Below are 25039 nucleotides of genomic sequence, written 5' to 3'. Positions count from 1 at the left end.
TCAGATTTTTAGCAAATGGAGGAATTTGGGAGACCTCAGGCAGGTAAACTTCATGGGTGCTTTCATGCTGTGTTCTGAACCTCACATCACTGAGTGGTTTGGGTGGGAAGGGACCTTTGAAGCTCATCCAGTCCAACCCCCCTGCACTCAGCAGGGACATCTGCAACTAGAGCAGGTTGAGCAGAGCCCCAGACAACCTGACCTGCAATGGTTCCAGGCATGGGGCATCTACCACCTCTCTGGGACAGGGTCTCACCACCTTTTACAGCTTACCTTGTGTCAGTGTGGTTGCTGATGATGGAAACAGCCAACCAAAGCCAAAGGACTTTCAGATCCTGGGCAAAAAATGAATTGAAAGACCATGGAGGATGAACCAAAATGAACTCTTTAATTCATTACTAATCTAATTAGCCTCATTATGAGAGGTGGTATTTATGGGTTCCACCATTCCAGCATCAATTGGGTTTGCATTGTGGTGTTTCTATAGGGTTTGGTATTTCAGATCAGGCTTAGTGTGTATGAAGATGGTTGTATTTTCATACAATCATAGAGTGCTGGGGGTTAGAAGGCACCTCCTGAGATCATCCAGGCCAACCCCCCCCTGCTCAAGCAGGGCACCTATGTCCCAGTTTGTGCCCAGTGTCCCTTGTCCTGTCACTGGGCACCACTGAGAAGATTCTGTCCCTTTCTTCTTGGCACCCACCCCTCAAATATTTATAAACATTCATAAGATCCCTTCTCAGTCTTCTCTTCTCCAGGCTCAAGAGCCCAAGTGCAGAGTAGGGTTTGTCACCTGGGCAGCTTCATAGCTGCAGTCCAGCCAGGTTATATGCTGGCCATAGCTGAAGGAGATTCCCATGGAGGTTCCATCATCAGAGGAAGCTCACTGGAACCCTCCCTTCTCTCAAGGACAGACTTCAGGTTTTGGTGGAATGTCAATATTGATGTTGGTGCTCCAAGAAATGTTCCTGGTGTTTGGTTGAGAAAATTCCTGTTACCCACTTGCAAAAGCTCTCTTTTATCTTCTCTTCTCTTCTCTTCTCTTCTCTTCTCTTCTCTTCTCTTCTCTTCTCTTCTCTTCTCTTCTCTTCTCTTCTCTTCTCTTCTCTTCTCTTCTCTTCTCTTCTCTTCTCTTCTCTTCTCTTCTCTTCTCTTCTCTTCTCTTCTCTTCTCTTCTCTTCTCTTCTCTTCTCTTCTCTTCTCTTCTCTTCTCTTCTCTTCTCTTCTCTTCTCTTCTCTTCTCTTCTCTTCTCTTCTCTTCTCTTCTCTTCTCTTCTCTTCTCTTCTCTTTTCTCTAGTTATCTGAAAAACTCCAAGACACTGAGAATGAAGCCATGGCCAAGATTGTGGAACTGGAGAAGCAGCTGATGCAAAGGAACAAAGAACTGGATGTGATTCGGGTGAGTGCGATGGCAAAGCTCAACCTGGGTGCCACGCTCCAGGGGAGCCACCTCCTGTGTCTGGCAGGTAGCAACTCTGGGACAAGTGACCTCTGCTAGCTTCCTAAAGTTGGACCTAGGGCAGATGTCAAGGAGAATTGTTTGTGTGCACTCAGAGAGGGTCATAAAGCCCCTTGAACATGCCAGGAGATGGGGGACTGACTCAGGTCCATCTCGTCACCCAGGGCTGTAGTGTCTGTGTTGGGAGTTGGAGAAGAGGAAGCTCAGGGGAGACCTTACTGCTCTCTACAACTACCTGAAGGGAGGTTGTAGACAAGTGGGAGTTGGTCTCTTCTCCCAGGCAACCAGCACAGAACAAGAGGACACAGTCTCAAGCTGTGCCAGGGGAAGTTTAGACTCAAAGTGAGGAGAAAGTTGTTCACAGAAAGAGTAATTGGCCCTTGGAATGTGCTGCCCAGGGAGGTGGTGGAGTCCCCATCCCTGGAGGTGTTCAAAAACAGACTGGATGTGGCACTTGGAGCCATGGTTGAGTTGTCAGGAGGTGTTAGGTATTAGGTCATAGGTTGGAGTTGATGATCTCTCAGGTCTTTTCCAACCTGGGTGATTCTGTGATTCTGTGTTGGAAAGGTGTTGAAGGTGGACCTGGAGTCCTTCAGGCTCAGGCTGTCAGCAGCAGGACAGGATCACAGATGCATAGAATGGTTTGGGTTGGAATGGACCTTAAAGATCTTCTAGTTCCAACCCCTCTGCCATGGGCAGGAACATCTTCCACTAGCCCAGGTTGCTTAGGGCCTTGTCCAGCCTGGTCTTAAACACCTCCAGGGAGGAGACATCCTCAGCCTCCCTTGGCAACCTGTTCCAGAGTCTCACCACCCTCACTGGAAAGATTAAAGACCCATAAGAAATGGGAGGCATCATGAAGAAGCAATGATGGCCACAGGTGAGATTTCTCCTAGGACTCAGTCCCTGGGACAAACACAAGGTTGAATTCTTCCTCCCCACCAAAGACGTAGAGTTTGCATCAGAGGTCATTGCTGGGTAGAGCCTTGGGCATTGACCATCCTGTGTCAGGTGGTGGTTTTGTTTCTGGTCTTGAGGTTCTGCTTTGTGAGTAGAAGTGAAAATTCCTCCTTTCTGGGCATTCTTAGGAAATCTACAAAGATGCAAACACCCAGGTCCACACCTTGAGAAAAATGGTGAAAGAAAAAGAGGAGGCCATCCAGCGGCAGTCAACGCTGGAGAAGAAGATCCATGAGCTGGAGAAGCAAGGAACCATTAAGATCCAGAAGAAAGGGGATGGTGACATCTCCATCCTGCCTGTCGCTCTGGCCTCTGGGATGGTGCCAGCAGGGGCAGAGGTTGTGGCTGGCACGTGTGTGGCACCGGTCGCCGGAGCTGCCTCCTCAGTACCTTTGCCACCACCTCCCCCACCCCTACCCACCTTAGCAACAGCAGCTGAGGCAGGTGAGAAGCTTTTTGTCCCCGGGGTGCAGGCTGACCTAGAGCTGGAGGTGGAGTTTGTTGTGCAGGGGACAGTCACAGCAGCCTTACACTGACCAAACCACCTGCAGCTGTCATGGCAGCTCCCAGCAACCAGGGACCTTGAGGTCCTCCTTCTCACTCGTGGGTGGCTTCCACCTTGGTCTGAGCTCTTCAGCTGATGGAAATCTCCTCCCACAGGCAGCCACTGAAGCACCTTGAGGAATGGTCCACAAGGTGCTTGGGGTCAGGGTGGGTGGTGGAGAAGAGATGTATGATGGGGGACAAGGTGGGTGCAGTGACATCTCCTGTGGGTGCCTTCTCCCACGGGTGCTGTGCCTTCCGTGGGTGCTGTGCCTTCCGCGGGTGCTGTGCCTTCTGTGGATGCTGTGCCTTCTCCCATGGGTGCAGTGCCTTCTCCCATGGGTGCAGTGCCTTCCGTGGATGCTGTGCCTTCTCCCGTGGGTGCAGTGCCTTCTCCCGTGGATGCTGTGCCTTCTCCCGTGGGTGCTGTGCCTTCTCCCGTGGGTGCAGTGCCTTCTCCCGTGGGTGCTGTGCCTTCTCCCGTGGGTGCTGTGCCTTCTCCCGTGGGTGCAGTGACATCCTGCCCGGAGCTCCTGCCAATCTCTCCTTTTCCTCCCCATCCCAGTGCACAACGGTCCTGTGTCGGTGCCGATGCCACCTCCGCCGCCTCCACCACCACCTCCACCACCACCACCACCTCCTCCTCTCCCAGGCCCATCTTTGGAGATGGCTCCTGCAGCTCCACTGCCCCCACCACCCCCACCATCAGCACCCCCCCTGCCTGGGACAGCCTCTCCCACCGTGGTCTTCAACTCAGGACTTGCAGGTAAAACACCCAAGCGTCTCCTTGGCATGCTGCTGGAGTCAGCCAAGGTAGGGCCAGGGCACCTGGGCTGGAGTGGAGATGGCACTGAGGTGGGACTCCATTGCTTACTCACCTGTATATCACCCCTGATCTCTTGGTGCTGCTGGACTGAGAGAGGTTTGTAACAGGGTTGTGCTAAGTCTAGCTGGACACCTGTAGCTCGTGGTGTTCCCCAGAGGTCAGGACTGGGTCCAGTCTTGTTCAACATCTTCCTCAGAGACCTGGATGAAGGGACAGGGTGGACCCTCAGTCAGTTTGCTGACGGTACCAAACTGGCAGCAGTGGCTGACATCCCATCAGGCTGTGCTGCCATCCAGAGTGACCTGGACAGGCTGGAGAGTTGGGTGGAAGTTCCTGAAGTTCACCAAGGGCAAGTGCAGGGTCCTGCACCTGGGGAAGAAGAACTGCATGCACTAGGATAGGTGAGGGGAAGCAGCTCAGCAGAGAAGGACCTGGCAGTGCTGGTGAACAACAAGTTCCCCAGGAGCCAGCAATGTGCCTTTGTGGCTAAGTCTCCTTGGGATTCATGAAGATGAGTGTGGCCAGCAGGTGGAGGGAGGTTTTCCTGCCCCTCTACAGTGCCCCAGTCAGGCCACAGCTGGAGCTGTGGGACCAGTTCTGGGCTCCCCAGTTCAAGAGAGACAGGGAACTACTGAAGAGAGTCCAGAGGAGGATCCAAAGATGCTGAGGGGCCTGGAGCATCTCTGTGAGGAGGAAAGGCTGAGAGCCCTGGGGCTGTGGAGCCTGCAGAAGAGCAGCCCAGAGGGGATCTGAGCAATGCTCAGCAAGAGCTAAAGGAGCTGTGGGGGGCAAGAGGCTGGGGCCAGACTCTTGTCAGTGGGGCCCAGGGACCCAGGGATGAGGCCCAGGGATGAGGGGGAGCAGGCACAAAGAGGAACACAGGAGATTCTGGCTGAAGATGAAAAGAAACTTCAGTGTGAGGGTGCTGGAGGCCTGGAGCAGGCTGCCCAGAGAGGTTGTGGAGCTCTGGAGAGCTTCTAAAGCCACCTGGCCATTGTGATGCTGGGCAAGCTGCTGTGGGTGCCCTGCTTTAGCATGGGCCTTGGAGTGGCTGATCTCCAGAGGTCCCTTCCAACCTCACCATGCTGGGGTTCTGTGAACAAGGGGTTCTCAAGCAAAACCTTTTGGCTTGGTCTGGAGGACATGGCTTTAGTGAAACTAAGGCTGTTGCCAAAAATGCTTTTCAGACATGATCGATTTTGGCTTTTAAGCAAAGGAAATCTGGTTTGGAAAGAAACACAAAGCTCCATGGTTTGGATTCCTTCTGAGAACTCTCCATGGAAATATCTGTGCTAAAAAATGGCAAATTGGTCAATTTTTGGGGAAGGAAGTAAAATTTCCTGCCTGCCTTTAATCCTGCTTTTATTCACTTCCTGCCGTGTGCTGAGCAACTAAATGCTAATTGGCATCATGCCTCTTGCCCCCAGGAGATCTCAGGAGCTTGATATGAACCCAAAAAAAGAGCTCTGATTAAGAGCTTATTTGATTTCTGTTTTTTTTTTTTTTCCCTGAAAACTCGTTATTAATTATTCCAGCTTTGAAATTATTCCAGCTCTGAAAGCCAAAAGCATCATGGAACCAGGGGGGCCTAGGGTGTGTTACCAAAAAAAGATCAAGCACACAAGGCACCACACAGCTGAGACACAGGAACAGGCTGCCCTGGGAGGTTGTGGATGCCCCCTCCCTGGAGGTGTTCAAGGCCAGGTTGGGTGAAGCCTTGAGCAGCCTGGGCTGGTGGAAGGTGTCCCTGCCCATGGCAGGGGGTTGGAACTGGATGATCTTCAAGGTCTCTTCCAAACCATTCTAGGATTGAGTGATCCCTCTGGTTGGGTTTGGCAGAGCTGGGAGTGGCCCTACCTGAGTGACAGCAGTGCTGGATGTGGCCTTGGTGGTGCTCAGGGGGGCTACAGAGGGCACAGGAGCTGCTGTGAGTCACCAAGGTTGTGCCACCAGCTGCCCAAATGCTGTGCCTGATGTCTCTGTTGTATTAATTGGGGACAGGAGTCTGACTTCTGCCCATGGCTCCTCTGAGCTTCACCAGCAGCACCTGGAACCCCCCCAGGCAAGGTCCTTCCTTGGGTGCTTGGCTGAGTTGTCCAAAGCAAGGTGAGGTGGGTGTTTTGTTCCTCAGTGGGCTAGGAGAGGGGGAGAAGAGCCAAAGCAGCTTTTGTCATAGGATGGCTGCTCAGGAAGGAGCACTTCAGGACATGGCCTAGTGGTCATGGCAGTGTTGGGTAGAAGGTTGGACTTGAGAATCTTAGAGGTCTTTTCCAATCTTAATGATTCTGTCACTCCTTCCTCAGGACAGGAACCTACTGGGTCAGAGGGGAAGCCAATAAAATAACAAAGTTTTGCTTTTCTGACCATTACTAACAGTTTCTGGTTTTTTTTTTTTTTTTTTCTCTCTGTTCTTTCTGCTTCCTGGTCAGATGGACCAATCAAGCTCTTCTGTAGGTTGCTTTCTGCTAAGTATCTCCCTCCCTCTCCATGTTTCCCTCTGTGCTGTGCCTGTGGACTGATGTGGGTGGTGGGGAGGGGGAGGCAGGTCCAGGTGCTGGTTGGCCAGAGCTGGAGCATGCAGTAGCTTTGGGGATGCTGCCAGCCCGTCAGGATCTGGAACCCAGGAGGCCCTGGTTCAGCAAAGCACTGCAGCAAGTCACAAAGAGGTGAGGTTTCTTTGGAGCCATCCTCAACACCAGGCACACCAAGGATGGGTTTTCCAAGGAGGACAGCTCCTGGGAATATCACCTCAGGGGTCTGTGATGGAGAAGGAAGGGAAGCTTTAAAAGTTGTTGATGAGCTACACCAGGAACTGGCCCACAAAGCCATTCACTTCCTTTCCTGGTCTTAGGTTGATGGTTGGACTTGATGACCTTAGAAGTTTTGTCCAACCTTCATGATTCTAAGTCTCTGCAGAACGAGCCTCACACAATCCTTGTTTTAAAAGTGGAATGGGAGGGCAGGAGAAATCATTCAGCCAGCACTGGTGCTCCCCCTGAAAGAGGTCATCCCTGTCCTGGCAAACTCATACACAGAGAATTGTTAGAGCAAAGTCAAATGATGATTTGCCTCAAGTGCTTTGCTACCTGGGACCTCTTCATCTCCTGAAACCAAAGGGAAAAAAGGAAACATCTCTGTGGACCATCAAGTTCATGGTGGGCTGGGGCTGAAGGTTAGACTCAATGATCTTAAAAGTTCTCTTCCAGTTCTTTGATTCTGTGATGCTGAGTGTTTAGCAGGAGTCAGCAGCAAACACTGGCCTGAGCTAAACCAACCATGGTCCATGGAACTAGATGGTCTTGAAGGTGCCTTCCAACTCAAGCTGTTGTGTGATCTTGGCCTGGAGGAGTGGTGAACTTCCATGGGCATGCTGTGGAGCTGAACATCCCCAGGGCTGTCTCCTCCATCCTTCCTGCTCCCAAACATGGGACAGGTGGCTTTTTTCTGCCCCCCCAGCACTGGAGAGGAAGGACCTGGGTTTGTGATTGATGTTCACAGCTTGGAAACAAAGAGGTCATTTGCTAAGTAATTGAGGAGCAAAATGTTGCTGGATCACTTTAATGAAAGTTTCATTTTCAGAGCTCCTCTGTGGAACTTACTGAATCATTTGCTGCTTCTGCCACACTACAGGACGAGCAAACCTGGTGTGGGTTCAACCTCCCATGTCCTGCAGCCCACCTCCTTTTTTTTGTTGGTCTGAAAGCCAAACTTGGTGAGAAGCAGCACTGCCCTGTTGCAGCAGGCAGCGGGAGAGGCCATCCCTGAACCAAAACCTTGGGAAAAAGGGATTCATTCTCCTGGTCACCTCTGCTTTGTGACAGGGATCACAGCATCACTGAAGATTTCACAGCCTTTGGTGTTTAGTCTGGTTCTGCAGAAGCTGGGCTGAAACCAGGGCTCTGTCACCTTGAAATTAAAGTCCAACCCCCCTGCCAGGGCAGGGGCACCTAGAGAAGGTCACACAGGAACCTTTTCCAGCTGGGTTTTGAATCTCTCCAGAGATGGAGACTTCACCCCCTCTCTGGGCAGCCTGCTGCAGTGCTCCAGCACTCTTAAATTAAGGAAGTTCCTCCTCATGTTTAGATGCAACTTCTTATATTCCAGTTTGTGCCCATTACCCTTTGTCCTGTCACTGGGCACCACTGGAAAAAGCCTGGTCCCATCCTCCTGACCCCCACCCTTTGGGTATTGATCAGCATTGATGAGATCCCCCCTCAGGCTGCTCTTCTCCAGACTAAAAGCCCCAATTCTCTCAGCCTTTCCCCATCACAGAGATGTTCCACTGCTCTCAGCATCTCTGCAGCCCTTTGCTGTACCTTCTCCAGCAAGTCCCTGCCCTTTCATTTAAGGGTAGCAGAGCACTGGAGCAGGCTGCCCAGAGAGGTGGTGGAGTCTCCATCTCTGGAGAGATTCAAAACCCACCTGGATATTTTCCTTGTGTGACCTTCTCACGGTGAGCCTGCCTTGGCAGGGGGGTGGACTTGATGATCTCCATAGGTCCCTTCCAAGCCCTCCCCTTCTGTGATTGGGCCTGGATGAAAGCATCCTGGTGCTGTTTGCTTCTGCAGCCAGCAAGATCTTTCCAGGCTTCCCCAGTTAGCTCTGGCCAGCTCTTCCTCCAGTGCTGAAATGGCAGCTCAAAAGCTGCAGCTGGGTGTTTTCCAGCCTTTGGGGGGGTGGTTTCTCATCTCCTCTCCTCTGCTGTCTGTAGCTGTGAAGATCAAGAAGCCAATCAAGACCAAGTTCCGCATGCCGGTGTTCAACTGGGTTGCCCTCAAGCCCAACCAGATCAACGGGACAGTCTTCAACGAGATAGATGATGAAAGGATCCTGGAGGTATGGCTGCTGCTTGCTGCCTTCTGCCTCCCTCCCCTGTGGGTGCTGGTCCTTGCAGGGACAGGCCACCACAGTTATTTCAGCCACTGGCTCAACCAGCAGCCCCTGGTGCGCTGGAAAGGCGTAAGGACAGCGCCAGTGCCTGGCTTGAGGGTTAGGGAGGGGGTCTGGTGGTGGCAGCAAGGATCTCAGTAAGGACAAGTGCTGGGTCCTGCTTGCACTTGGCTCACAACAACCCCATGAACACTACAGCCATGGGCCAGAGTGGTTGGAAACTGCCCAGCAGTGGAAAAGGACCTGGGGGTGCTGGTTGACAGCTGCTGAAGGTGAGCCAGCAGTGTGCACAGGTGGCCAAGAAGGCCACCAGCAGCCTGGATCAGCAATGGTGTGACAGCAGGAGTAGGGAAATGATTGTGCCCCTGTACTGGGCACTGGTGAGACCACCTTGAGGATTGGATTCAGTTTTGGGCCCCTCAATCCAAGAAGGACATTGAGGGGCTGGAGTGGGTCCAGAGAAGGGCAACCAAGGTGGTGAAGGGTCTGGAGAACAGGGCTGGTGAGGAGGAGCTGAGGGAGCTGGGGGTGTTCAGTCTGGAGAAGAGGAGGCTGAGGGGAGACCTCATTGCTCTCTACAACTCCCTGAAAGGAGGTTGGAGCCAGGTGGGGGTTGGTCTCTTCTCCCAAAGAACAGGAGATAGGATGAGAGAAAATGGCCTCCTCCCCAGGGGAGCTTTAGGTTGGACATGAGGAACAAGTTCTTCTCCTAAAGGGTCATCAAGCCCTGCCCCAGGCTGCCCAGGGAGTCCCCACCCCTGGAGAAATCATTTTCTTGCCTTTCTCAGGATTTAAACGTGGATGAATTTGAAGAGATATTCAAAACAAAAGCCCAAGGTCCAGCCATTGACCTGACTTCAAGCAAGCAGAAGATAACTCAGAAAGGGTCAAACAAAGTCACCTTGCTGGATGCCAACAGGGCCAAAAACTTGGCCATAACTCTGAGGAAAGCTGGGAAGACAGCAGATGAGATCTGCAAAGCCATCCACGTGTGAGTACAACTCTTGTCAGCAAGGAAATGGTGTGTGGGATGTCCTGTGGTGTTTGGTGAGTGGAATGGGTTTGTATTGGCCCTTGATGGAGATGTTTTGGCATCTGGAAATAATCCAGGAGTGAGGATGGAACCGTCCTGAATTCCCAGAAATCGGCTTCCTTGGAGCCAAAATAAAACCCCTGCAGTTCGATGTCACTGTCCCACTGCTTAGGCTCAAAAATTAACACTAAAGAAGCTATTTCCTGGATGCCCTCACTCCAAGAAGGACACTTGAGGGGCTGGAGGAGGTCCAGAGAAGGGCAACAAAGCTGGGGAAGGGTATGGAGAACAGAGCTGGTGAGGAGCAGCTGAGGGAACTTGGGGTGTTCAGCCTCGAGGAGGCTGAGGGGAGGTCTCTACAGCTCCCTTAAAGGAGGTTGAAGCCAGGTGGGGGTTGGTCTCTTCTCCCCAGTATCAGGTGATAGAATGGGAGGACATGGCCTGAAATTGTGCCAGGGGAGGTTTAGGTTGGACATTAGAAGAAACTTCTTCACTGAAGGGTTTCTCAAAGACTGGGACGGGCTGCCCAGGGAGGTGTCTGAATCCCTATCCCTGCAGAGCTTTCAAAAATGTGGAGATGTGGTGCTGAAGGACATGGCTTAGGATCAGCCTTGGCAGAGTTAGAGCATGGTTGGACTCCATGCTGGGCTTGGTCTCTTCTCCCAGGGAACAAGCACCAGAACAAGAGGGGGGGAGGTTTAGATTGCCTGTGGCAGCTTTATGATTTCCCTTCCATTGTTCTGCATTAAGCTTTGAGGGCTGGAACTCCTCTCCTATGGGGACAGACTGAGAGACTTGGGGCTGTTCAGCCTGGAGAAGAGAAGGCTCCAAGGAGACCTTCTTGTGGCCTTCCAGTATCTGAAGGGGGCTACAAGAAAGCTGGGGAGGGACTTTTTAGGGTGTCAGGGAGTGACAGGACTGGGGGGAATGGAGCAAAACTAGAAATGGGGAGATTCAGATTGGATGTTAGGAAGAAATTCTTCCCCATGAGGGTGGTGAGACACTGGCAGAGGTTGCCCAGGGAGGTGGTGGAAGCCTCATCCCTGGAGGTTTTTGCAGCCAGGCTGGATGTGGCTGTGAGCAACCTGCTGTAGTGTGAGGTGTCCCTGCCCATGGCAGGGGGGTTGGAACTGGCTGAGCCTTGAGGTCCCTTCCACTCCTGACAATTCCATGCTTCTGTGATCACACACCACTTCTCCTGGTGTGTTCCCACACAGGTTTGACCTGAAGACGTTGCCAGTGGACTTTGTTGAGTGCCTGATGAGGTTCCTGCCCACTGAGAACGAGGTGAAGGTGCTGCGGCTGTACGAGCGCGAGAGGAAGCCCATCGAGAACCTGTCCGACGAGGACCGCTTCATGATGCAGTTCAGCAAGATTGAGAGGCTGATGCAGAAGATGACCATCATGGCCTTCATAGGCAACTTTGCAGAGAGCATCCAGATGCTGACCCCAGTGAGTGAGGGACAAGCCCTGGGACCCACAGCACTGAGACCCTAGGGGTTCTTTGTACCCTGGACTGCTCTGTAGTGTCCTATGACAGGGGGAGGGTTAGACTGCATCTTAGGAGGAAGATCTTCAGCATGAGGGTGGTGAGACACTGGAACAGGTTGCCCAGGCAGGTCATGGATGCCCTCTCCCTGGAGGTGTTCAAGGCCAGGCTGGATGAGGCCTTGAACAACCTGGGCTAGTAGGCGGTGTCCCTGCCCATGGGAGGAGGGTTGGGACCAGGTGATCTTTAAGGTCCTTCCCAACCCAACCCAACCCATTCTGTGAATCTATGAATCTATTTCTCTACCCTGTAGAGGTTTAAAACTGGTTGAAGTGAAAATCTAGTTGTTGGCAACTTAAGGGGAAGTTACTATCAATGTTGGTCTCTGGGGGTCTATGAGGGCATGTCAAGAAGGACATGTTTTGGGCCTTCACTCCCAGAAGGACACTGAGGGGCTGGAGCAGGTCCAAAGAAGGGCAACAAAGCTGGGGAAGGGTCTGGAGAACAGGGCTGGTGAGGAGCAGCTGAGGGAGCTGAGGATGTTCAGCCTGGAGAAAAGGAGGCTGAGGGGAGACCTCATTGCTCTCTACAGCTCCCTGAAAGGAGGCTGGAGTGAGGTGGGGGTCAGTGTATTGTCACACATAACAAGTGACAGGTCAAGAGGAAATGGCCTGAAGCTGCACCAGGGGAGGTTCAGGTTGGACACAAGGAACAATTTCTTCCCCAAAAGGGTTGCCAGACCTGGCCCAGGCTGCCCAGGGCAGTGGTGGAGTCCCCATCCCTGGAGGGGTTTCAGAGCTGTGTAGATGTGGTGCTGAGGGCCATGGTTTAGTGGTGACCTGGCAGAGTTGGGTTAACAGCTGGAGCTGGTCTCTTCCAACCAAAACAGTGCTGTGATTGTAGCTGTGTCCCATTCCACCTGCTGGATCCCTCACAGTCATAGGGACTGAAATGTAAACAAACCTTCACCCAGCCACATCTGAGCGTGGCAAATCCATGGTGCAGATGAAGTGGTTGAAATGCTGATGTGCCAGGGCAAGGTAACCCTTGTGTGGGGCCCATGGTGTGCATGAAAAATGAGGGCTTCTTCAGAAGTCATAGATTCATAGAGTGGGTTGGGTTGGGTTGGGTTGGAAGGGACCTTAAAAGATCGTCCACTGCCAACCCCCCTGCCATGGCCAGGGACACCTCCTGCTAGCCCAGGTTGCTCAAGAATGCAAGTCTTTAGATTTTGAGTTTCCTCTTGGGTTGGAGGTGGCACTAACCAAAGCTCTTCCTCTCTTTGCCTGCAGCAACTTCACGCAATAATAGCTGCATCTGTCTCAATAAAGTCATCCCAAAAGCTTAAGAAGATCCTGGAGGTAGGTCTGACTCCAGATATGTTCAACACCTCCATCACTCAATGCTGACCACCTCTTCTTCCAGAGGTTTCTTCTGAAGCTCCATGCATGTGTCCTGAACCAGGGTTCATGTTCTCCTCTCTTTCATCCTGGCAGATCATCTTGGCTCTTGGGAACTACATGAACAGCAGTAAGAGAGGAGCTGTGTATGGATTTAAGCTACAGAGTTTAGACCTGGTAGGTGAACCAGAGGTGGCTTGTGGGGAGCAGGTGTTCTGTGTGCTCAGCAAGTGGCTGCTGGAGGCCTTGGGTCAGTGCTTTCCAGTGGTGAAGGCAGAGTGGCAATGAGGAAGGTGCTCCCTGCCAGGCAGTGGCAGTTTGCTTTGCTCATCATGGTTTTGGAGAGGTGCTCAGGAGAAGGCACATGTATGTCTTCAGAGGCTCTGCAGACCTCAGCTTGAAAGCCACCTGCTAGACAATCCAATGTTGTGATAGGACAGGAGGAAACAGCCTCAAGTTGCACCAGGGGATCTTTAGGTTGGACATGAGGAACAATTTCTTCCCCAAAAGGCTTGTCAAGGCCTGGCCCAGGCTGCCCAGGGCAGTAGTAGAGTCTCCATCCCTGGAGGGGTTTCAAAGCTGTGGAGATGTGGTGCTGAGGGAGATGTGGGACCTGGTTTAGCAGTGACCTGGCAGTGCTGGGTTAATGGTTGGACTTGACCTTCAAGGTCTCTTCCAACCACACACAGTTGTATGATTAAGTGAGCTTTAACAGCTGTCCTTATCAGATGGAGAAGCACCAGGGGAAGGTGACCACTGGTTGAATCACTTTGCTTTGGAGCCTGCTGCACCTCCACCCAGCAACCTCTTTGCTTCCTCTCCCCCAGCTGCTGGAGACGAAGTCAACAGACCGCAAGCAGACCCTGCTGCACTACATCTCCAACGTGGTGAAGGAGAAGTACCAGCACGTGTCCCTCTTCTACAATGAGCTTCACTACGTGGAGAAGGCTGCTGCAGGTGCCACCACCCTCCTGGGCCTGGGCCAGTGCTGGTGGCACAGGTGCCACGTGAAGGGTTTCACCACACATGGGCTGTGGAGGCTCTTCCTGGGGAGGGGGAGTTGTGCAAGCTGTGGGTTCAGCTGCTTGCACAGCAGGAGGGGTGCAGCTTGACCTTAGAAAGAAGTTCTTCCCAGAAAGAGAGATTGTCCATTGGGATGTGCTGCCCAGGGAGGTGGTGGGGTCAGTGTCCCTGGAGGTGTTTAAGAGACTGGATGAGGCACTTAGTGCCATGGTCTGGTTGATTAGTTAGGGTTGGGTGATTGGTTGGACTTGATGATCTTGGAGGTCTCTTCCAACCTGATTGATTCTGTTTTCATGTCCTAGTGTCTCTTGAAAATGTCCTCTTGGATGTGAAGGAGCTGCAGAGGGGCCTGGATCTGACGAAGCGTGAGTACACCATGCATGACCACAACACCATGCTGAAGGAGTTCATTCAGAACAATGAGGGGAAGCTAAAGAAACTGCAGGATGATGCCAAAATTGCCCAGGTAACTTCTGCTTTCTCCGCTGGCTTTGGGGAGAGGTTGAGTGGCACAGGCAGTAAGTAAGGTGGCACCATAAAGGACATGCAGGGAGGAGAAGCTGCAGTGGCATTGTGTGACTGTTCCTGACTTGAAGTGCCAGAAGCAGGCATGCTGGGTGATGGCACCAAGCTAAGTGTGGGGTTGACATGCCTGAGGGACAAGAAGGACCTGGGCAGGCTTGAGAGTAGACCCCCATGAACAGGTTGCCCAGGGAGGTTGTGGATGTGGAGGTGTTCAAGGCCAGGGTGGATGAGGGCTTGAGCAGCCTGGGCTGGTGGAAGGTGTCCCTGCCCATGACAGGGGGTTGGAATTAAATGATCTTTTAAGGTCCCTTCCAACCCAAACCATTCTATGAATCTATGAACCTCATAACATTGAACAAGGCCAAGTACAAGATCCTGCACATGAGTCCAGGCAACTCCCCCAGTACCAATCCTGGCAGAAGGGGACAGTCCTCCTAGCAGGGCCTGCTGTGACAGGACAAGGGGTGATGGTTTGAGCTAAAAGAGGGAGATGTGGACCAAAGAAGGGAGAAATGTTTGACACTGGTGAGACCCTGGCTCAGGAGGCCCCAGGAGGTGGTAGGTTCCCCAGACCCATTGCAGGTCAGGTTGGTTGTGGCTCTGAGCAAGCTGCTCCAGTTGCAGGTGTCCCTGCTGAGTGCGTGGGGACTGGCTGGCCTGGGTGACCTCTGAAGGGCCCTTCCCACCCAAACCACTATGGTTCTGTGTCCTGCCCATCTCCCTGAGGGTTTCACAGGTGGGGGGGGCAGCTGGAGCCTTGGCAGCAGCTGGTGCAGCAGAGGGTGGTGAGTTTGCTGTGGTATGCTCACAGCACATCAACCTCTGCTTCCTGCAGGATGCCTTCGATGATGCTGTCAAGTACTTTGGGGAGAACCCCAAGACCACCCCCCCTTCGGTCTTCTTCCCAGTGTTTGTCCGGTTTGTGAAGGCCTACAAGGTAAACTGCAGCCTTCTCTCCTCTCTTTCCTTCTCCCTTCTCCTTTTCCCCTTCCCTTTTCCCCTTCCCTTTTCCCCTTCCCTCTTCCCCTTCCCTCTTCCCCTTCCCTCTTCCCCTTCCCTCTTCCCCTTCCCTCTTCCCCTTCCCTTTTCCCCTTCCCTTTTCCCCTTCCCTTTTCCCCTTCCCTCTTCCCCTTCCCTCTTCCCCTTCCCTCTTCCCCTTCCCTCTTCCCCTTCCCTCTTCCCCTTCCCTCTTCCCCTTCCCTCTTCCCCTTCCCTCTTCCCCTTCCCTCTTCCCCTTCCCTCTTCCCCTTCCCTCTTCCCCTTCCCTCTTCCCCTCTTTCCCTTTTCCCTCCTTTCCCCCCTCCCCTTCCCTTTCCCCCCTCCCCTTCCCTTTCCCCCCTCCCCTTCCCTTTCCCCCCTCCCCTTCCCTTTTCCATTCTCCCATTCCCTTTTTCCCTTTCCCTTTCCCCCTTCCCCTTTCCCCCTTCTTCTTCCCCTTTCCCCCTTCTTCTTCCCCTTTCCCCCTTCTTCTTTCCCTTTCCCCCTTCCCCTTTCCCCCTTTCTCCCTTCCCCTTTCCCTCTTTTCCCTTCCCCTTTCCCCCTTTTCCCTTCCCCTTTCCCCCTTTTCCCTTCCCCTTTCCCCCTTCTTCTTTCCCTTTCTCCCTTCCCCTTTCCCCCTTCCTCTTTTCCCTTCCCTCTTCCCTTTTTCTCTTTCCTTTTCCCTTTTTCCCTTCCCTTTTTCTCTTTCCTTTTCCCTTTTTCCCTTCCCTTTTTCTTTTCCCTTTTCCCCTTCTCCTTTCCATTTTTTCCTTCCTTCCTTTCCTTTTTTCCCTTCCCTCTTCCCCACTTTCCTTTCCTTTTTCTCCTTTCCCTTTTCCCTTTTTCTTTCCTTTTCATTTTTCCCTTCTCTTTTCCTTTCCCCTTTTCCTTTCTTCTCTCTTCTCCTCCTCTCTGACTTGGTTCCTAGGTTGCTTGGGTCTCCCAAGCCCATCCTGGAGCTCCCTCTAGCTTTGAAGCGAGGTGAGCCATCCCCAGCAGCAGGACACCACCAGCCTGAGGCAGCACCAATAGTTGGGTTGGGATTATTGTCAGGGCTGGAAGCCACCACAGCTGTCTGAGACCCTGGAGGAACCCTCAGATGTTGATTATCTGGGTGGTTGCACCTTCAACCCTGTGTGGGACTGGGAGAGGATGGGTTGTGTGACCGAGGCCAGTGTGTTCAGAGGCAGCTAAACTGCTGCACCTAAGAAAGCCCCATGGTAGCAAGAGCTGGTGGCACTCAATGTGGAGGTTCCTACTCCAAGGGGAAGCTCTAACCTGTGGGTTTGTCACCAACAGCAAGCAGAAGAGGAGAATGAGTTGAGGAAAAAGCAGGAACAAGCCTTAATGGAAAAACTTATGGAGCAGGAAGCCTTGATGGAGCAACAGGACCAAAAGGTATGGCAAGGATAGGTGTCACAGGCAGGAGCCATCACATTCATGTCTCTCCTACCAGTTCAGGAACCTCAGCTCTCTGTGAGAACTTCAGTTGGCCAACTTGAGATTGCTTGGAAATGGGCCTTCATGTTACCTTCTCTGGGTGTTCTCCTGATGGGGTTGCTTTGCTGAGGTAACACTTTAGATCTTTAGGGTGGGACAGCCTGCTCTGGTTGGAGATGTCCCTGCTTACTGCAGAGAGGTTGAACTAAACGAGCTTTAAAAGGTCCCTTCCAACCCACACCATATGAGGTTGTGGATGTCCCCTCCCTGGAGGTGTTCTAGGCCAGGTTGGATAAGGCCTTGAGCAAGCTGGGCTAGTGGGAGGTGTCCCTGCCCATGGCAGGGGGTGGAACTGGATGATCTTGAAGGTCCCTTCCAACCCAAACCATTCTGTGAAGGTATGAACTTTCCTTTGGCTCCACAACACACACTTCCTTGGCTGATGCCACGTCTCAAAGCTGTTGTTGGGATCTTTAATCCCAGCCAAGCTCTCTCCTTGCTCTCCTCATGCTTTTCAAAGGTGAGAGTGTGGAGCTCCAGGTTAAGTGATGAGAAGCCTTGGAAGTAGATCACAAACTCAAGAGGAAAGCAGCTTTCAGCCAGGTGACTGCCCATCCTTCACAGAATCCCAGCATGGTGGGGGTTGGAAGGGACCTCTGGAGACCATCCAGTCCTACTTTTAGCTGGCTCACCCAGGTTGCACTGGATTGTGTCCAGGCAGGTTTGAAGGTCTCCAGAGAACACATCCCTCCATGGACAGGAGCTAACCACACTCCTATGGTTTCCCCATCTTGCAAAATGGGACAGTTGGCATTTGCTGGGTGCTACCAGAGGTGTCACCTGGTGTTTCACCATCAGGCAGAGACAAACAGGTAGCTGAGGGTCACTCTTTCCAGATCTTTCCTTCACCTCAAAGGAGGTTAGAGCCAGGTGGAAGTTGGCCTCTTCTCACATGCAACAAGTGACAGGATGAGAGGAAATGGCCTCATGTTGTGCCAAGGGAGGTTCAGGTTGGACATGAGGAACAATTTCTTCACAGAAGGGGTTATCAAGGCCTGGAACAGGCTGCCCAGGGGGGTGGTGGAGTTACCACCCCTGGAGGTGTTCAAGAAATGTGGGGAGCTGGCACTTGGGGATGTGGTTCAGTGGTGGTAGCTCAGCAGTAGTGGTGGCACTGTGAGCTCTAGGCAAGCATTGGACTTGATGAGCTCAAAGACCTCTTCCCACCTCAGCAGTTCTATGATGTCCTCTCCTCTCTGCTTGCAGTCTCCCTCCCACAAAACAAAGAGGCAGCAGCAGGAGCTGATCGCGGAGCTGCGCCGGCGGCAGGTGAAGGACAACAGGCACGTGTACGAGGGGAAGGACGGGGCCATTGAGGACATCATCACAGGTATGGCATCCTGCCTCCTCTCACCCCACACCCCCTTTCCCAAAGGACACTGTATGTCTCTGCCCTGCTTGTCAGGGCCTCCTCTCAAGCAGAGCTTAGGACCTTCTTTATATGACGTTGGGCAAGCGTAGGAGCTTCTGCTGATGGTATCTAACAAACCCACCCCAGTAACCTGTCTGGACAGCAGGTCTTAGTTCTTCTCTTCCAGCTCATTCTCTGGTCTTTAGGCTGATGCCCTGGGAGGAACATGCATGCTGTGGAGATCTTTCCCAGAGCCCCTTTTTGTCGCCCAAAATGAGATGAAGGATGGTTGTTTAATGCCATCAACAGCCCACGTGCTCATTAGAATGTACTAACAGTGACAGCCAAGCATTGAGTCAACCCTCAATGAGTTATGGCCCTTTGATGCTCCTCAGCCAGGGAAGCAAAGCCTCCTCTCATCCCACCCTGAGGCTGGAGAACCTGCTGTCATGACCCAACCCAGGGAAGACCTTGGTGCAGATATTGGCTGATAAAAACTATCTCCTTAAAGCTATGTTTTGCTCAAGAGTCAGTCAAAGGTATTCTATGATCTTTAATCCATGCAGCACTTGGATGGTCCTGCAGGTTCTCCACCTGTGCTGTGGAAGGACCAGGACTGTAACCCTTTGGAGACCTGGCAGTTACTGATTTGCACTGCACAGAAGCTCAGAACAAGGTCTTTGGGCAGGATTTCCTTGGCTGCTGCTCCTGAATAGAGTTTCCCATGAGGTTTTTCTCCTGCAGGAGGGCAGGAGAACTGTCTCATCAGTAAGGAGGCTTTTGCCCAGCTAGATGACAGGGCTGAAATGCTGGAAGCTCTCACAACCCTTTTGAACCTTGATTAATAGCTTTCTACAAGAATTGACTCCATTAGCTAATCTGTTCCTGCTTCTACAACTCCTGCAGACTCCTGGAAGCTTGGGGTTGTCCAGACTGGAGAAGAGAAGGCTCCAGGGAGACCTTCTGGTGGCCATTCAGTGCTTAAAGGGCTGATCAGAAAGCTGGGGACAGACTTGTGAGCAGGGCCTGTTATGATAGGACAAGGGGTGATGGTTTGAACTAAAAAAGGGAGATTGAGACTGGAGAGAAGGGAGAAATGTTTGACACTGAGGGTGGTCTAGCTGCCCAGACCCAACAATCAGTGATGCAGCTCCAGGAAGGGTCACTCAGAGTCTAGCTGCCCAGACCCAACAATCAGTGATGCAGCTCCAGGTAGGGTCACTCAAAGTCTTACACTTACCTGGCTGTCATGACCCCATTGAAGCTCAGCACTGGCAGAGAGTTGCTTGGAAGGTCTCCTGGTGTCCTTGGGTGTCCATGAGGGGATCACTAACGTGGTACTAACGTGAGCAAGCAGGTTCTGATGGCTGTGTTTGTCTGTTTGGCTGTTGTTATTCCCATGCAGTGCTGAAGACTGTGCCCTTTACCGCTCGAACGGCCAAGCGGGGCTCTCGGTTCTTCTGCGACCCCGTCCTCACTGAGGAATTCCATTACTAAACTATTTCCTCTTTCACATCTGATGCTCTTAGAACCCAGGAAGGTTGCTGTAGATTATCTGTTGTTGGTTTTTGGGTTTTGGTTTTTTTTGGACACGTCTCCATTCCTCTGGCTCTCAAGCCAAGGATCATGTGAATGTTGAGTGTATAGTCACGTCCCACCTTCGCCTCACCTTGTGTTTCTGTCACTTCATGTTGCATGTTCTCCTGGTTCAAGGACTTTTTGTCCCATCAGTGTTCTGCAGATGCTGTTGGCCATCCTTGCCTTCCAAAGGCATCACTCACCCTTCCTGTCATAGAACAGCAAGTGGTGGAAGTCACAGTGGAACAGGTTGCCCAAAGAAGTTGTGGATGCCTCACCCCTGGAGGTGTTCAAGGCCAAGCTGGATGAGGCTTTGGGCAACCTGGGCTAGTGGGAGGTGTCCCTGCCCATGGCAGTGGGGTTGGAACTGGATGATCTTTGAGGATCCTTCTAACTCAAGCCATTCAATGGTTCTATGAATTGGCCTTCAGCTGTCCCATATCATAGAATCAGAGAATTGTTTGGGTTGGAAAAGACCTCTAAGATCGTCGAGTCCAACCATCAGCCCAGCACCACCATGGCCATTAAACCACCTCCATATGATATGATCTGATTTGGTGCAGGTCTCTTGCAGCTTCACAGGACTTAAGAGATCAAAGAGGCAGAAAGTGACAATTCACTTGGCTTTTCTATGTCATCTCCCCTGGCCTGCAGCCCTTCCTCTGCCTGCCAGACTCCCACTGTCCAGTGCATGTCTTACATCAGCTCTGCTCCACAGCAGAATCAGGGGTTGCATGTGGTGGGGCTTTCTTGGGGGGGGTTCACTTTCTGATTGCTTGCAGTAATGGGGTCTGCAAGGGGTCTTGTGGTTTTAGATCTTTTAACCAGCACCTGCATGTTTGCATGAGATCACAAACAGCCTGAGATCTTCCCTCATTTGGTCACATCCATAGTTCACCTCTTTTCAGTTCCATGCCAGCTTTCTCTATATCAACGGATGTTTGCTGAGCACTAAACCAAGTTCCAGGTCACTTGGACTTTGTGTGGTGCTGGGCTTGGGCTGGGTGGTGACTGAAGCAGGGGTGGGAGAGGGAAGGGGAAGAGTTTAGGTAACCCAGTGATGTGCCACCCCTGTGGAAAAGGTTGAGGGGGAACCAAGCAACCAAGAGAAAAGCTTGACATGGAACTGAACAAGCTGGGTGTGGTGTGAAGTGTGGGATGGGTGTGTTAAACCCAGCACGTCCTCCAGCACTGCTGTCTTGCATGAAGGCCTCAGAAGCTTGAGGAGACAACAGTGTTCCACTTCTGCCACCCGAATGCTTCTAACAAACTCTCAATCAGCTCAAGGGCTGGTTGCTCTTTGGGGTTAACTGCTGTCTTCTTCTCTTCCTGGAGCCAATCTTCAAAGCAGCTTGGAATTTGGGTATGGAGAGGTGAGGGTGACCCCTCTTGTCCTCTCCTCCCCGTGTCTAACCTCCTCTTGCAGCCTTGGCCTCTCTCTTGCTCCGTTGGCTAATGCTTGGGAGTTACCAAGTTGACTTTGCTCTTCGTTTGATTTTCTTTTTTTTTTTTTCCATCCCATTTTTAACTTTTAACCATCATTTTGTGTTCTTTTTTTGTTTTGTTTCTTTTTGTTTTCTTCTTTTGTTTCTGTTTAGCCCTAAAGAAGAATAATATCACTAAATTCCCCAATGTTCACTCGAGGGTAAGGATTTCTTCTAGCACACCGCTGGTGGAGGATACACAGAGCTGGCAAGCATCACTTTTTACTTAGCTTCCTCCTCTCTCTGTATGCCAGGCAGCCTGCTGGTAGATGTGGCTAAGAGTAATACTGGTGAGAGCACAAAGGGCCCCCCCTTCACTGGCACCTGCTGCTGTGGTGCAGGGGACCCACAGGTCCTTGGTTGGTGGCTGTCTTCACCCTCTCTGTATTTGCAGAGAGATCCTGACATTGGGGAAAAGCATAAAAGTACAGAATCCTGGAAGTATAGAGATCATGGAATCATAAAATCATAGAATGATGGAATCAGATCACAGAATCCTAGAATCATAAAGTAACAGAACTGTGGAATCAAAAAATCCTAGAATCCTGGAATCATAAAATCATAGAATCATGGAATGAGAGAGATCATAAAATCCTGGAATCATAAAATCCTAGAATCATGGAATCAGAGACATCATAGAATCATGGAATCAAAGTTATAGAATCCTGGAATCATAGGATCCTGGAATCCTGGAGTCATAATAACATAGAATCCTAAAGTCATAGAATTATAATATCATGGAATGAGAGAGATCATAGAATCCTGGAATCAGAGAATCATGGAATAACAGAAATCAGAAATTAATAGAAATCAGAAATTGTAGAATCGTAGAAATAATAACTCATAGAAATCATAGAATCATAAAATACTAAGATTGTAGAATTACAGAAATCATAGAATCTTAAAACCATAGAATCATAAAATCAGAATATACCAAATCATAGAACCATTGAGTCATAGACATCCTAGAATCATGGAAGTCCTAGAATCATGGAAATCCTAAGTCATGGAAATCCTAGAATCATAGAAATCCTAGAGATAATAAAAATCAGAAAGCATAAAATCATAAAATCCTAGAATCATAGAAGTCATAGAAATCATAGAACATGGAATCATGGAACCATAGAATCATGGAGGTAATAGAAATCATAAAAGTAATAGAATCCTAAAACTCACAGAATTCTAGAAATCATGGACTCGATCATTAAGGTTGGAACAGACCTCTAAGATCATCAAGTCCAACCTCCTACCCAACACCTCCATGACCAGTGGTATTTTGGCCCTTTAGCCTCCAAGTTTAACCTGAGATGGTCAACCTGGTCCCCTATAGAGCTGTTTCAACCCCCTAGTTCCCTGGATGTTCTGCTCTCCTCATCTGGCTCCTGCTCTGGGGCATGAGAGATGGACAAGCAGAAGCTCTGGGAGAGGTCAGCCCCCAAGCAGTAGTGCCACCTGCTGGGGTACAGCAAGAGCTGGGAGGTTTGGGAGTTGTGTTTAAACCAGGGTGTAGGGCACCCAGGAAGTCTGAGGTGGAGATTGCCCAAGCCAGCACAACTGCTCTCCAGGAGAAAAATTTTCACTCAAAGCCTGCTTGCTCCAGGGCATTGGACTAGATGATCTTCAAAGGTTCCTTGCAGCCCAAACCAGTCAATGGTTCTATGAATTGGTCTTCAGGTGTTCCATGTGTGCTTGTCACATGATGGCTGCACATGTAACAGCCTCTCCTCAACATGTCCACCTCCATCTCTCTCCATCATTCCATCCGTTGCGTGCTCAGTTTCCCTCCTCTTCCTCCCCAGCAGCAGGGTGGGTCAGGGTGGGCTTTGCTGCCAGTGAAGAGGAAGGGGGTTGACAACTCCACTGCCCTCAGCTTAAAAAGCATCTGTGCAGCTGGCTGAGATGTTGGCATGGGCCAGGACTGGGACTTTGCAAGCTGGTGGCAGCAGGGCAGGGGAGGGCAGGGCACCCTTTTAGAGAAATGGGATTGCAGGAAGTGTAGACCCATCCTGATGTTGCTAACCATCGTTGTACCTGGGGCCTGCATCTCCAGTGAGCTTCATCCTGCTTTGGAAAGCTCCTTCAGCTCACCCTAGTGTTTGAGAAAGGACCAGGACCAAGGCACACCTCAAGAAAACCAATTTGAGTTGATGTTGCCTTCATTAATGACCATGGGCAAGGAGATGTTCACAATGTTAGTGCTTGAGAGGCTGTTTGAAGGACCAGGACCAAGGCACACCTCGAGCAAACCAACTGGGGTTGATGTTTGCCTTCATTCATAGAAACACTAACATCTGTGAGCATCTCCTCACCCATAGTCATGAATGAAGGCAACATCAACCCCAATTGGTTTGCTCGAGGTGTGCCTTGGTCCTGGTCCTTCAAACAGCCTCTCAAGCACTAACATCTGTGGGCATGAGAGGCTGTTTGAAGGACCAGGACCAAGGCACACCTCGAGCAAAGCAGTTGGGGTTGATGTTGCCTTCATTCATGACCACCTAGCGAAGAGATGCTCCCAGATGTTGATGATTCAGATGTGGATGACCAGGGGGTGAGGAGATGTTGACACTAACCTGCTGGCCTAACTCCACCTCACCTCACCAGCATCCCACCAGTATTACCTGCCGCTTGGGCGCGTAGTCAAAAGGCCACCTCCATATTTTGCTCCACTTCTGCTCTGGTTGGGGGTGAAGTCCCTTCTCCTCTTCCTCCACAAGCTGCTTTGATTGGCTTCCAGCAAGGCCTTTCCTGCGTGTCATGTGTGTGTGTGTGTGTGCGCCCCGGGGCTGAGCCCTGCCCCTTGACCAAGAGCTCTTTCCTGCCGGCAGATCTTCGGAACCAGCCATACCGCCGAGCCGACGCGGTGAGGAGGAGCGTCCGGCGCCGCTTCGACGACCAGAACCTGCGCTCCGCCAGCGGGGCCGAGCTCACCATGTGAGCTGGACATCTGCAGCTCTTGAGCAGGCACACGTGGTGGTGGTGGTGATGATGATGATGATGATGGGGGGGCTGTGGGCTTGAGCGAGACCTCATCGGCGTCCGCTCTGCTATCTGCCGCTCGTCTGCAGCCTTGGGAACGGCTAAAGAGACCTTCTGAAGGGCTCGGAGACCTTGAGCCTGCGTGGGAACATCAGGGATGGGTTCTCCACTCAACCGTAGCTAACAAGTGCCTAAAAAATTATGGAAGGACCTGCTCAAAACTCATGGAAGCAATAGGACTGGGCTTGGCTGGGCATCATCTTCAGACAACAATCCTCTCCTCAGTGTTTTTAACCAAAATGTAAAATATTCAATTGGGTTGGGTTGGTTTTTTTGGGGGGGATGCTTGGTTTGGGCTGATTTCTATCAAAGGTATAGTGATGGGGCTCCTGTGGACCTGGACTGGGGCTCCTGTGGACCTGGACTGGTTGTAAACTGGGACCTGCTCTGCTCTGCAATGCATTCCTGGGCTGGCCACCAAGAGATTGAGCTTGGCTGCAGCTGCACCCAACTGGCTTCTGGGTTGGGAATGAGGAAGACATCTAAGGGCTTTCTGGAGCTTGTGTGGAACCACCTCCAAAAAGAGACCACCCCACCATAGCCAGGCCATGGTACCATGTACACCAGATACGGAGGCAGCTCCATGAGGAGGTCTGTACCTCTTCCCACCACCCCACCATAGCCAGGCTGCAGTACCACATAGATGTGGGAACATCTCCAGGAAGACCTCACCTTTCCCCCCCTACCATAGCCATGGTACCAGGTACACCAGTGATCAGGAGATGAGTCGAGGTGGCACAGAAGGATTCACCGTGAGGTTTCAGGGTGCAGAGCTGAGGCATGGGGATGGACAACCCGAGGAAGGTGACTAAGATGTGTGCTGTGCTCTTCAGCTGGAGGCAGCTTCTCAGCCAGAGTGTTGGTTAATTAGCACTAATTAATTAACAGCTCATTAATTAGTATTAGGAGTGGGGGGGACCAGTGCAGCCCAGTTCCTCACATGGAGAACCATCTTGTGCCCTG

At 51.6% G+C, this 25039-nt stretch overlaps 1 protein-coding gene across 2 annotated transcripts in view; it reads left to right on the top strand.

Annotated features, from left to right (window-relative positions):
- Positions 1-23975, top strand: part of FMNL2 (formin like 2) — a 178435-nt gene extending 154460 nt beyond the window's left edge. Inside the window, exons 13-26 of one of the 2 annotated variants that reach the window (XM_054380889.1) lie at positions 1299-1400; positions 2549-2864; positions 3529-3729; positions 8501-8625; positions 9468-9670; positions 10930-11164; positions 12494-12562; positions 12698-12778; positions 13429-13558; positions 13927-14090; positions 14985-15086; positions 16427-16525; positions 17834-17957; positions 23866-23975. In XM_054380889.1, the coding sequence (XP_054236864.1) occupies positions 1299-1400; positions 2549-2864; positions 3529-3729; positions 8501-8625; positions 9468-9670; positions 10930-11164; positions 12494-12562; positions 12698-12778; positions 13429-13558; positions 13927-14090; positions 14985-15086; positions 16427-16525; positions 17834-17957; positions 23866-23975 (2061 nt within the window). Of the gene's footprint in view, positions 1-1298; positions 1401-2548; positions 2865-3528; positions 3730-8500; positions 8626-9467; positions 9671-10929; positions 11165-12493; positions 12563-12697; positions 12779-13428; positions 13559-13926; positions 14091-14984; positions 15087-16426; positions 16526-17833; positions 17958-19383; positions 19476-23865 lie in introns of those variants that run through there. The other variant, XM_054380890.1, reaches the window with a different exon arrangement.
- Positions 23976-25039: the final 1064 nt, after the last annotated feature.

Source organism: Indicator indicator, chromosome 5 (assembly GCF_027791375.1).
Source record: "Indicator indicator isolate 239-I01 chromosome 5, UM_Iind_1.1, whole genome shotgun sequence".
NCBI classification, from domain to species: Eukaryota; Metazoa; Chordata; class Aves; order Piciformes; family Indicatoridae; genus Indicator; species Indicator indicator.
Note: the sequence above shows the minus strand (reverse complement) of the source record. Positions and strands in the feature narration are given on the sequence as shown.